Raw genomic sequence first — 13,890 nt, 5'->3', positions numbered from 1 at the left:
GTAGATGATACAGTGAGCCAAACCTTGGCTTAGCTGGCATCCCACACTAAAAGCCCGGGCAGGAGGAAAGTGAATATAAGCTCCTCTTTGGGAGCCAGCATATTCATGTAGTCACAGTAAGCCATACACCAGGGGGCAGAGATGGATTTAGTTCCCCCAACTGTCAACCAAGTGACCAGCACTGTTCTACTCATATGATCAGCCGTGCTTGTGCAATGGTTTGGGATGCAAAATGTGAGTCGTCTCCTCCAATACCACTGAACCCTTTTGCATGTGTGAGGCCCAGTTCAGAAGAGTGAAGTCAGTTGTTGAATTCGAGAATGTGCCTTTGATTAACTTAGTACTTTGGTGCTAATCATACTGGCGAAGGCAATTGGTTGTTTCATTCCATTCCTGTATATATCGTGTAAATGATTGGTGTTGAAGCATCCAAAATGACAATACGATTTATATTTAAAACATTGTTATTGGCATCTTTTTTACTACATTAAAGGAACCAGATGTTTTCAATTTAGCTAATTGGAATGCATGTTGGAAAATGGGCCCTTGGGCTCTACAGCTAGGGACTGAATTAAAAATAGATACAAGTGATTAATTAATGTTATCCTTGGTTAGTTTTCTATGTAAATATTGTACAACTAAAATTATCTAGTGTCTATTCAAATAGCTCCAGATTATGGAATTTACGTGCTTCATCTGCATGCTCATATAAACTAGCAAGGGTTCAATGATTTGGAATTAGAAGTTAATCCTTTATTGTTATTATTTGTGTTTCCCTCCTCTTTAAATAACTGCAGGAAACTTTAAATTCTTACGTTGCAAAGACTGTATAATTAGGTCCCTGCTGACCCAAAGTTAAGAAATGTCAAAATAACATAAACAAGAAGGGAGGGGAAGGAGGCTTGAAGCAGCCTCCTACTGGTGGCAGAACCAGGAGGTGGAGGAGGCAGAGCCACCAGCCATCAGATGCCCATAACCAGTAAGGTTTCTATGTTGACAGTGCATGGAATATCTTCCTAGTAAGTTTAGAAGGTGAAAGGCAGGGGGATGTGGAATCTGTGGGTCTCCAGGTGTAGCCAGGCTCCAGCTCCCCTCAGCACCAGCCATCATGGTGAAGGGTCAGGGATTTTGGGAACTGGGGGTGTCCAGCAACATCTGGAGGCCCACAGATTCCATATCCCTGGTGAAAGGTCACAATCTCAGAATGTTCTAAAGCAAAACCTAATGCCATCAACAAAAATTCAACGAGAAACCCATCCAGAATGCAAATTATTACATCACATGGGTTGAAAGGAATAGAAAGAAAGTCCGATCCTATACAAGCCTACTCAAATGTAAGTCCCACTGAACTCCAGAGAACTTGCAACCAGCTGGACCTCCAGCTTCAGGAACATCCACCAATACACAGCTGTACCTATCAGTGCTGTGATAATTATTATATTTTAGTCTTTATGTTTTGTTGTTGTAGACCTTTGCAGAGCCAATTAAGTTTAATCCTGACTTTGGCGTTTTTGAAGTTGCTACCGATGCCCCCCAGCGTCTGGAAAACCAGCTGAAAAAGATGTTGCGTGAAAAGAAACCCCGGAATCCCATTTACGATGTCATAAGGCCAGCAAAGCAAGAAATTCCAGACCTCAGACCTGTTCCCCCTCCCCCACCAGTGTTAAATTTTGACCCGAATTATTCAACAATGGTAAGTTGATGATTGGTACTGTTATTTTTATTATTGTTCTTATGCATTTAAGAGGTATTAACCCAATATGATGTGACGAGGGGATGCGGGTGGCGCTGTGGGTAAAAGCCTCAGCGCCTAGGGCTTGCCGATTGAAAGATCGGCGGTTCGAATCCCCGCGGTGGGGTGCGCTCCCGTTGCTCGGTCCCAGCGCCTGCCAACCTAGCAGTTCGAAAGCACCCCCGGGTGCAAGTAGATAAATAGGTACCGCTTACCAGCGGGAAGGTAAACGGCGTTCCGTGTACTGCGCTGGCTCGCCAGATGCAGCTTTGTCACGCTGGCCACATGACCTGGAAGTGTCTCCGGACAGCGCTGGCCCCCGGCCTCTTGAGTGAGATGGGCGCACAAACCCCAGAGTCTGTCAAGACTGGCCCGTTCGGGCAGGGGTACCTTTACCTTTACCTTACCTAACCCAATATGATGTGCTATATATTAACAATTCCAAAATCTTTATCCAATTGGTGGGGTCCCGTGTTTAGCCAATTGATGGCTTTAGGAAGGCAGGGCTGGGGCATCAAATTTTGGCCTTGCACAGGGTGCCATATTACCAAGGGCTGCCCCCGGCATGATCATAGAGCCTGCCTTTTCCTGACTGTATTATGTTTACAGTTTTATGTATTAAGCTTTGCACACACCAGTGGAGGAATGCATGGAAATGAAAATTGGCACTGGTGGACACAATCTCACCCCCTCCTTTCAAGCTTTCATATACATTTGCTGCGTGATAAGGGCGTAAGATTTCTTCAATAGGATGGCTGCCCTTATAATCTGCTTAACAACAACAACAGCAAAATACTTTTAGTGCAATGCCAAATACACTTACAAAGGAATAGACCCCAGTGAACACATAAACATGCATAGTATTGCCGTATTATTAAATTTAGAACATAACTTTGGACGTTTGTTTTCCCTTAGCATGATAAATCTGACTTTGGCATATCATCTTTTCTCAGGAACACTGCAGACAAAAGGCTGGAATTTGTTTCAGCTGAACATAAATAATTACAAATTTATTTTCTTACATCCAGATAAATTGGCCAAAATAAAGAAGCGGTCTTCAGTCTTTCCAGAAACCATTATCAGTAAACCATAGGAGGCATATTCTAACAGGAGAAGAACGGCCATCCTTTGCCTCTGCAAAAAGTATTATGTGATCCATGGCCAACATCAGCATTCATTATTCTGGGATGTTGTTTAGAGTGAGGCTTCCCCCTCTTCTCTGCAGATGTTCAGGGGCACCAGGGAGCATGCTTCCCACACAACCCTATAGAACCAAATGAAGGTTGCCAAGTAGCAGGGCTTCTTGGATTTCACTATTTCCTTTGGGAACAATTCCTTGCCACTTAGAATAGACACAAAGAAGGAATTTCAGGCCGATGCAGTGACTATTAATGAACATGTAAAAGTGCTTGTGGTGTTTGTGTTTACTTACAAAGTCCTAGACAACCTACCAAAGCACCTTAAACACTGTCTGATTCCTTATGCTCCACCTTGATCACTGTGATGCTCTGATGGGGCACGTCTGGTGGTTCCCCCACACCCACCAAGGTTTTGTTGGCCTTTACTATGGATGGAGCCTTTAATGTGACAGACCCTGCTGCCCTGTGGATCTCCCTGTCAGTAGAAGTTCAGGAATCAGCCCTGCCTTATTTTAGATATCTTCTGAAAACTCTATTGTTTAAACAGGCCTTTTTTATTTTTAACTAACCCATATTCACTGATGTTTTGTTGATGTTTTTAGTTAAGCTTTTACTGGTTTCATTATATATATTGTAAGCTATATGCCGTATTGTTATACTTTTATGAAAGTGCAAATTAGGAATACTTCATTAAATAAAAATAAATAAATAAAAGCTCAGCTGAAGAGTGGGAATGAAATCCTGCTCAAAGTCTTGCAGAGAGCAGATTCATGGTCTTCATTCATCAGCTGATGAATTGAGACTTCAGTCCTGCTGGGTACTGTTTCATAATCAGTGTGGGGCTGTTTGAAAGCCCTTTTGCAAATATCCCTTCATTGCTATTTAAAAGTCTGGCTTTCAGAGATTCAAAAAGCAGCATGGAGCTGTTTCCAAAAGGGCTTTCGAACAGCCCTGTGCTGTGCTTTGAAGTCTTGACAACCAGGGCTTCAAAGTGAAGTATCATCTGGTATCATGGTGACATTAGATCAGGCATAGGCAAACTTGGCCCTCCAGATGTTTTGGGACTACAACTCCCATCATCCCTGACCACTGGTCCTGTTAGCTAGGGATGATGGGTGTTGTAGTCCCAAAATATCTGGAGGGCCGAGTTTGCCTATGTCTGCATAGATGACTGACAGGTAGGTGGGTCCAAGAACCTGTCATATTTGGCCTGCCAGAGTTGGGAAGATAAGGATCTGGTCCACCAGCCAGAAGATGTCCCTGCTCTAACATGTATTCAGCTCACCCTGCATTTCAAATAAGGCATGCATGATTAACTGAAACATCACAAAAAAGAGGACAAAATACTCCACCAATTTGAATGTGGTGATTTATATATAGAGATGCAAATTTAGAAATGATTACTGTAATTCAAAAAGGAATGTGCTCTATCTCACTCTGATGGGGAAGAATTGTTGCTGCTCAGTCTGCTGTCCTGGTGTTGCTAACTGTCAATGGGCAACTTTAAAGCTCCCGCTCTCCTTTTTAAATTTTTCTTTATTCTTAAATCAGTCTTGGACTGGACAGCTGTCAAACAGAAGATGCATTCAATTAGACTGCTGTTTCAGAACTTTTGGCAGGGGAAAGAGAGGGAGCATTGTGCCAGTGGGGGGGGGGCAGGTGTGGCTAGCAGGGTAGACAGTGGCGTAGCGTGGGTTGTCAGCACCCGGGGCAAGGCAAGTAATTTGCGCCCCCTAACCCGTGGATTTGCGCCCCCTAACCCTAACCCCCAGATGTTGCGCCCGGTGCGGCCGGCCCCCCCCCTGCACTCCCCACGCTACGCCACTGAGGGTGTAGCAGAGGTCCACTTCTCCCCATTCTAATCTCCTCAGACCATCACAATGTGGGATATGGATTCCTCTGAAATCCAGGGATTTTCAAATTATATCTTTGGATCTCAAGCTGTCTCCGCTGCTGCCAAATTATGACTTGCCCCCTCTTCCACCATGGCCTCACTGTTTCATAAAGTCCTGCCAGACTGCTGGAATTAGGATTGCTTCCTTAATCTGTAAGCAAATCTGTTTATTGACTACATGGCATATAATACCCGAAGTGAAAGATAATTTACAAAGGTTTTTATGTGTATGTGTGTATGTGTGTTAGTGTCTGGACCGAGAGCAGGCTATTGCGTGGATTAAGAAGGAAAGATTCCCATCGTTTTTAGAGAGCGACTGTTACTTTGAATACAGGTACTGCAACTTCTAATTGGAACGCAGGTTTTTAAAGCTGTACATTTCTCTTGAACAAATATGATAATAATTCTCAGATACTTTTGGCCTAGCTTATATAAGTTTAAAGACCCTGATGTTGGGAAAGATTGAGGGCACAAGAAGAAGGGAACAACAGAGGACAAGATGGTTGGACAGCGTTCTCGAAGCTACAAACACGAGTCTGACCAAACTGCGGGAGGCAGTGGAGGATAGGAGTGCCTGGCGTGCTCTGGTCCATGGGATCACGAAGAGTCGGACACGACTAAACGACTAAACAACAACAATATAAGTTTAATGATTTCTGTGAATAATGAAACTGATGCTATTTTTATGGCCTCTCATTCTGTAATTTTTACAGGCAGTCCTAATTTATCGCCTGTACACGATGTTCCACATTTAATCATTACCGAACTTGACTGGTATGCATGTGTTTAATCAATAGATCTCTCCCACAGCATTCCCATTGTGGCTCATTTTGCCTGATCTGCTCTGTATATCTCTGTGCCTTTCTTTAAAACACAAATTGCAACTGCATCTGAGTCAGGGATGGGGAGCCTGTGGTCCTCCAGATGTTATTTGGTTGCAGCTTCCATCTTCACTGATGTTGTCTGGGGCTGATGAATGTTAAGAATGTGAGAAGATGCTGCTGCATCAAGGCAAAGGACCATCTGGACCAGCACCCTGTTCTCACAGTGGACACCCAGGTGCCTATGCAAGAAGGATATGAACACAGCAGCATCCTCCCCTCCTGTGGTTTCCAGCAATGGGCATTTAGAAGCATACTCTGAAATCCAGCAATTTATGGCAGGCCACAGGTTTCCCTGTCCCTGATCTAAGAGGTGTAGACATAATCCAGGGAGGGAGGGTGCTGTAGCTCAGCAGTAGAGCATGTGTTCTATCATGCAGAAGGTCCCAGCTTCAGACTCTGGTATCTCCAAGGAAGACTGGAGAAGACGCCTGTCTGAAACCCTGCAGAACTGCGATCAGTCAATGTTGATAGGACTGAGCTAGGTGGATCAGTATTCTGAATTACTATAAGGCAGCTTCCTTAACCATGGTTAAGAGAAGCAGGAGTGTACCATTGGGTCATGGGCTTCCTCCCTCAGCCTCCCTCATTTTGTGGCAGATCCTCTTTGTATGGTTTACTGGTGTTTAATTGTTACGTCTGCACCAAATTTAACCATTGTGGGCAGAGGTTGCTCTTAATTTGAAACCAAATTCAAACCCAGGTTTCAAAGCTTAATTAAGTGCTAACCCTGTTTAGTCTTAATCCCGGGGTGATTCAAGGTTTGCATGGTTTAGCAGCACCCGATCATTGCCATTCTGCTTTAAGCTGCAAGAGGAATAGCAACTCTGATCCTAGACTTTAGAAATCCAGATAACTTTCTGCAACCAGGTGGGCACTCCTTTCTCCACCTTCAAATGTGTGGGGGGGTGGGGTGGGGTTATTTAATGCTGTGTTGTTTTTAACACTCGATTGGGAGCCGCCCAGAGTGGCTGGGGAAACTCAGCCAGATGGGTGAGGTATAAATTAATACTACTACTACTACTAATGATAATAATAATAAATAATAATAATTATTACCACACTGGGGAGACATTAAATACTCTGACCCATGATCATGATTCCCCCAGTTTCATTGTGGTGGTGGTGGTGGTCGGTAGAGGGAGAAGAAGAAATGGATAAAAAAGAAAGGGTTGGATTAAAGTGATAGGGACTGATTCCAGACTGCTGCTATTTTGTGGGTGGTTTTCAATTGCATACCTGCAAATTCAGATTGCACAATTAGATTTGTCACTCTTTTGCAGCAAACCCATTTCCCACCAACACCGATTGTGGTAAGGAAAATAGCAGGAAAATGTACTGCAAAGTTGGAATATCAATTGCTTGATGATATGTCATATACCTCCCCGCAAACAAAGGAAATGAATGCTCAATAAACATTGAATGTAATATAACTTCCTTTCAAACACTGCAAACAAATCAGTCTGAATGCTGAACAAACAGGTCTTCTGGAAGCGACCCAAGTTGTTTCCTAGGGAAGAGTGATGGACTATAGGGAAGGAAATGGGTAGAGGAATATCTGTACAGGCCAAAATCAGCCCCAGAACCTACTCAATAGTTATGTTGAGGAACTTGCAGAACTGCTCCACTGTATTAAAAAGCTGGATTTTCTGAGCTGTCGTGGGGCGGGAGGGAAAATATGGAAGTAGAGGGGTGTTTTGTTCATGACATGCAGATGCTCTTTTGAAAAGAGAAAAGAGCAAACAAAATGTAGCTATTCTATGGGAAATGCCCAGTGTGGAAGGAGCCCTGATTAACTCTGGTAGGGAGATGGCAAGGACATTTTTCCAAGAGACAGAAAGTACTGGTGAAGGAGCCCCACCACCAACTCCTCCTTCTCCAGACCTCCTTCTCCATTAAGGTATTGGGAGCGACACATAAATGAACTCAGAGTGTTTTCATACACAAAGCCTAAATTAGCTTTGGCTTTGATTTAAAACAGGCAGTAATATGAATATAGAACCTACAAGGCAGATGATCAGCAATTGTGTGCACGTACCAAGGGCAGCAATGCCTCTAACCTACTATTTTCTCGGGGGCGGGGGGCGGAATCTAGCCACTGTTTGTTTAGTTGTTTAAAAATATTTCTATACTGCCCTTCAGCAGAGCTTCCAGGGTAGTTTACAAAAACACAGTCTGTAGCCCGGGGCGTCAAGAAAACTATAGAGGAAATGGAAGTGATTCAGAAAATACATATATTTGTTTTACAATACAGTAAGTACAAGGAGATCAAGGCAAATGGAACAGCTGCTTCCATGTGGTTTGGCGTTGGTTCTGCCCGCCTTGATTTCTAAAGCTGTTTTTAGTGTGGAGGAGCTGTAATTTTTAATGTTTTTACTTGTTTTAATTTATTGGATTTGTTTTATTTTGCTTTGAACATCTCCATTGAAGGGGGAGAGTGGGTTGTCCAATTTTATTGTAAATAAGATAAAAAATAATTAATTGCAGCAGTTTAGTGCTCCAAAGGTTTCTAAATGGGGACTCTGGCAGGCAGGGTCCGAGTGCCTGACTCAGTGCATCAGCAGGGCAGCTGACAAGCAGAGGGAAGCATAGGCCTATACTCTGGCACTACAGCTCCAGCAGAGGACTGGAGGATGTACTGCAGCTTTCAGCCTAAGGGGGATCAGGTGACATGAGCCAATGGGATTCCAGCTGGCCATACATACTGACTGATCCTGGTTTGACTCCTTAGTCTGTGCTACCTGTAATTTTGTTTGTAAGCCAGTTAGAGCCCAGATGGAACCTGCCAACTTGCAATCTGTCTCCAGAATGACCTGAGGCTAATGTCATGCTGTATTTACAGGGTATCCTTCTGTCACTTTTAACAACTTCCCAGAGATGCAAATTAATGTGCATCTGCTGCTTTTCCAGCCCAGCAACCCTCCATGTTCTTGCACCTAACACCTCTTCTTTGTCTGCTATAGTGAAAAACAATATCCCCTGCTTCCCCTAGCAGATAGGAGGAATGAGCGACCGGTCAGTAGACTGAAATGAGCATTGGGGAAGGAGTTCTCTGGGTTGCATCCTGACAAGGCCATTTCCTAAAGTACCCTTCAAAACGCTTTAAACTTTGAATAGGATTAAAGATAACAGTGGTAGATTCATAAAGTGTCTTCCAACATTTTGGTTTCTTTAAGAGAACAGTATTGCTGCTGCTAAAACCGGTTAGATAATCTAAGTGACCGTATGATATTTGTCACCTCACTGTAGGTTAGCTAAGCTGATATCGCAGGTGGAGTGGAGCAGAACTGGCGTCAACGTTGTTATAGATAAAACGTATTATCCTTGGTTCACCAAAAGCCTACCACCCTCAGAAACCTCTGAAGAGAATGAAAATGACTTAATTATGAGAAAGTTCTATGTCTCTCTTGGCCAGGTAAAATAGATGCCGTGTGACTTAAACAGGTCCAGGATAGCCTTTTTTCTGTGTGCAGCTGTATCTCTCCTTGAAACCTGCATGAAATTTGGCTAAGACTTTGGACCACAGGTTGATCTGTGTCTTACTATGTTGTATTTATTATTTTTAGAATTGTGTGATCTATTTGATTCCCCTACTTTTTAAAAAATAGTTTTACTTGCTGATTATTTGTCATTTGTATGTGTGTATTGTGCTGTTCCTTATTTTAGAGTCTTTGACTCTTTGGTTCCACCCACACTCTACGTTGAAAGCAGTATCATAAAGACTTTAAACCATTGTGATTTCTCCCAAAAAATCCTGAAAAGTGTAGTTTGTTAAAGGTGCTGAGAGGTGTTCCCCTCACTGGGCTACAGTTCTCTGAGTAGTTTAACAATCAATCCCTCCTCCTAGGGAACTCTAGGAATTTCAGCTCTGTCAGGGGAATGTAACTAGATGTTTTCTCACCATTGCAATGCTGGAAAAGCATGAACGTTTTCTAGCCACGATGATGTTAAAGGCACAAGAGCTATGGAAGAATACAATTGTGCCACCTATAATGCAGATTTAAGGACATAGAATTGAAATCCCTTCACTGGTGTATATACAACATGCTGGGGTACAGTTAAGAAGATGAGTACAAATATTCAGGTCCCTATCATCACAGTGCAAATCTATGTATTTTTGTCGGATAGACATCTCAGTAGTGTAGTTTATTGCAAGCTGTAGCTATCAGTGACCAGTTTCTGTATGGTTTAAACGGCATATACTGCATATACACTATATACACAACTTTACCTGCTTAAACATTCACATACAGTGCTACCTTGGTTTACGAACTTAATCCGTTCTGGAAGTCCGTTGTTAAACCGAAACCGTTCTTAAACCGAGGTGCGCTTCCCCTAATGAGGCCTCCCACCGCTGGTGCCCTTCCACCATTCAGATTCCATTCTTAGACCAAGGTAAAGTTTGCAAACTGGGGCACTACTTCCGGGCTTGCAGAGTTCATAAACCGAATCGTTTGTAAACAGGACTGTTCTTAAACCGAGGTACCACTGTATTGTGTTGTGTTATCGGGCTCTACAATGTGTCATCTCAGCTTTATAGACCTCTGCTTTGATTATTCACACAAGTGTCAAAGGAATGAAGATTCTGCAAATCTGTTCCTCTTTTTGAACCTATAAAGGTTTGCACTGAAATAAACTTAAACCATTGAATGTTCTATTTTATAGGCTACTGTCACCCAGACACGGGATTGGTTTACTTTAGCCAAGCTAAGTCAGCGCATGATTACTACGGATTCTTTTACTCATCCTGTGGCATCTTCCCACGTTCATTTTTCTCCTTGGCCTTCAGAGTCATCTTCTTCAATCCTTGGTAATGTAATCAACATAGATAAGTATTAAGCAAAACATGCAGCCGCACTCAGGTGAACTCCCCCATCCCTCAGGCATTAGCAACTGGGAGGGGGGATGTGGAGAGTCAAAAGATAGTCTTAAAAAATAGACTGCTGCACATCCTGAGTGTCTGGCAGTGAATTGGACACCACTTTTGATCAAGACCTATATAGGGCATCATCCTATCCATGCATCTCTATGGTGAAGCTCATATAATACCAAAAGTTTCAATAAGAATTGTATATCCTTGGAATTTACTTCCTACACCTATCTGCATTCCTGACTACATAGGAAGCTGTCATACTATAGGAAACACCATACTGATATCCACCATGACTGGCAGGCTCTCTGCTGGGTATCAGATAAGAGACCTTTCTCATCTCCTGCTACTTGTTGCTTTTTAAACTGGGAAGACTGGGGCATATCTGGGATCTTCTGCATATTGCAGCCAGGGATGGAAGGAGCTGTCCATTTTTGTTTTCTCCATTTTCCATTTTCCCAATATTAAGTTCAGTCCTCCACATTTGTGGTTTCTTTTAAAGAAAGTTCGCATGAAAATTCATCAGCATTTTAATGCAAGTTTCTCCTACATTTTCCTATGCACTTTTGACTATTGTGCATATTTTTGCAAGCGGTTTCTCCTGATACAATGCATTTTGTATGTTATTTTCACTAATGTCGTCATTTTTTGTGCACACTTCCCCCTAATATGAGCATTTTTGCAAACGTCATTTGGTTGGAGAATTGCTTTGCAATTTCGAAAGGTACTTGTGTTTGGTTTCCATATTGTCTTGGAAACAGGGAGTTTGAACGATCTGGTTTTAAATGCTTGTTGAATCAAATTTCTCCCTATTCCCTATATACCATTAAGCTATGGTCCCTCCTGTATGGTTGAGCTGCTCCATATGGAACATTTTTTATTTTGGTAAAGGGTTGATATGTCTTTAAAGTCATATTTGATCCCCTTTGTAAGACATGGTGTTAACATTCTATTTCTTAATTCTTTCTTCCCTGTCTTCTCTACAGGCCCCCCCCCCAACCCACAAATTGCTTTAGATTATGGGTTAGTGAGCCACTCAGGGATGGGAACTGATACAAAAATAAGATGTTGAGTAATCACTATTACTCCTCCAGAGCCTTTGGGATTCTTTGAGCAGAGCTAAATATGTACACTGTCAGTGTCTGACACTTTTATTGGAACCATGACAGAAGACTAGCATTGGCTGAAAATCAAAATGACTTTAGGCTACTGTGGTCAATAGCGCCTTGGATGCATATTGGATCCTGTCAAAACCCTGCAGATCACCATTTGTTAATTAATGCCTGTTTGCATATTTATGTTTGCCTGTTTTTATTTGCAGCACAACCCTATACACGCTTACTCAATATTAAGTTGCTCTGTCTTCAGTGGGACTAGCTTATAAGAAAGTGTGCAGAGGATTGCAGCTTTTAAGATCTATATTGGGTGGGGAACAGGATCTGGCCAAGGAGCCAGATTCTTATCTCCCACCGCCATGGGTCAAGTTTGACAGGTGGGTGAAGCCACTCACCTGTCACTTCACCTGATGTCAGAATGATGTGTTTTGCCCTTCAGTAATGCCACTCCTGGGGCTAGTATAAACCAATCATAATAAAAACCAATACAGGTGGCAACCATTTTGCGTGGGGGTTCTGTTCCACACACCCCCATTCCACCCCCAATCCTCCCTCTTCCAGGTCCAAAAGGACCCACGTATCAGTGGTTGTGCATCCATTGAACTCTCCTAAAATGGCCGCCACCCGTAGTTAACAACAGCAGAACAGTTAAAACAAACAGCAATGACAACACAGCTTCCCAAAAGTGGAAGTGGAACCAGCTGAAGCAATATTTATTTATCTGGAACACTTCTGTACTGCCCTCAGCAAAAAACGGTTCCCAAGACAGTTTACAAACAAAACATAAAAACAATAAAAAATTCAAGAATAGAACAGAATAAGATAGCATCACAATAAAACCCGTCAATTGAAAGCAGAAGTTCAAAGAAGTTCAAATGCAGAACTTAAAAACCAGAAACAGCCTGGGAAAATAAGGTTTCAATCCTATGTGGGATTTACTTGGGAGTAAATCCCACCGAACTCAATGGGGCTTCACTTTCAATTCGACATGTAGAGGCTTGTGCTGTAAAAATGACTTTGTTTGGTGCTGCCAGATGAAACTCCTTGCAGAGGGAGTTCCATAAGCAGACCTCCAGTACAAAGGCTGGTCTTCTCAGATGCGGCGTGTAGGGATGTAAAAAGACATTGTTTTCCATTCCACCCCATACCTGTTGCATGCAGTGTTGGTTTCGTTCTGCTACAGTTTGGATTCTGCAGGGTCTGATATTCAGCTCACTGTTTGCTGTTGCCAAATTTGATTACAGAATTCATTACCTTATTATTACACGATTTCAGCGGGGGTAGGGAATGAAAACATAATGACAGAGTGAAAAAATAAAAACTGTGAACTGCAGACTGAGGGGGAAATGGTGATAGCAAATACCAATCGTATTGCCTGCCTGATTTCCTTTCCTGTTTGTAGACAGACACTTGAACTTATGCAGTTTCCGGTACTATTTCTTATCTCAATGGAATTGTCTGACATTTATAGTGGTCTGACTCATCTCAGAAGGGGAGAGCATCTGAGATTATCTTGAAGCCTAGGCAGGTCAAGGTGGGGGAACTTAGCAAACACTTCCAGTTTCCACTGGTGTCATCTACCTCCCCTTTAACAAAATGCTTAGTATGGAAAGAGTGAGCTAGCACATGGAAGAGTTTATCTTTGGGACATCAAAACATACAGTCAAACCTCTTGTTCCAAATTTAATTGGGTTGTTAAATGGGGGTAGAGGAGGAATCAGAAAGTACCATCAAAAGAGACAAAACCAGTCTACTGTCTAAATAATCTTACAATAGAAAACTTCCACCTCACAGGAATTCCAAGAAGAGGAAGAGGGGTCTGAAGGGCTGGCAAAAAATAATAGGAATATAAGATATATCAAGTCAAAAGCCAACCTAGTCTTTTATCCAGTTCTCACCGTGGGCAGGTTTTAGATGTCCGTCAGTTCAAATAACTGAGTGGAAATACCAAGGTGGATGCTAAGAGTTTTGAGATTCACCTTGTGATTGTTTTAATGTTTAATTTCCATTGCTTTAGATTTCAGAGGAGTACAAGGGATGCCTAGTGTTTCATCCACCATTCTCCATGCTGTTGCCCTTGGAGGTAAGTGGCATTTATCGTGTAGGAGCCTTCTTTGCATATAGACCTGGGATAAGGCAGAAATGGAGAAAAAGGAGGTGCCATGCTCCCCACTTCCCTGAGTGTGAGGAATTCTGAGAGGAAAGTGGCTTGTAGCATCAGACCCCTAGCAATGGTGGAATATTACCGAATACTCAAAA

General features: G+C 42.6%; 1 protein-coding gene across 1 annotated transcript in view; it reads left to right on the top strand.

The window, feature by feature from the left end:
• RGS22 (regulator of G protein signaling 22) overlaps positions 1 to 13,890 on the top strand; it is a 78,687-nt gene that overhangs the window by 10,053 nt on the left and 54,744 nt on the right. Inside the window, exons 4-8 of the mRNA XM_082235479.1 lie at positions 1,469 to 1,693; positions 5,014 to 5,099; positions 8,896 to 9,061; positions 10,312 to 10,456; positions 13,649 to 13,714. Coding sequence (XP_082091605.1) covers positions 1,469 to 1,693; positions 5,014 to 5,099; positions 8,896 to 9,061; positions 10,312 to 10,456; positions 13,649 to 13,714 — 688 coding nt within the window. The remainder of the gene's footprint in view (positions 1 to 1,468; positions 1,694 to 5,013; positions 5,100 to 8,895; positions 9,062 to 10,311; positions 10,457 to 13,648; positions 13,715 to 13,890) is intronic.

This window comes from Podarcis vaucheri (genome assembly GCF_965113315.1).
Source record: "Podarcis vaucheri genome assembly, chromosome: 8".
Lineage (NCBI taxonomy): Eukaryota > Metazoa > Chordata > Lepidosauria > Squamata > Lacertidae > Podarcis > Podarcis vaucheri.
The sequence above is the reverse complement of the archived record's forward strand: the minus strand, read 5'-3'. Positions and strand labels throughout refer to the sequence as shown.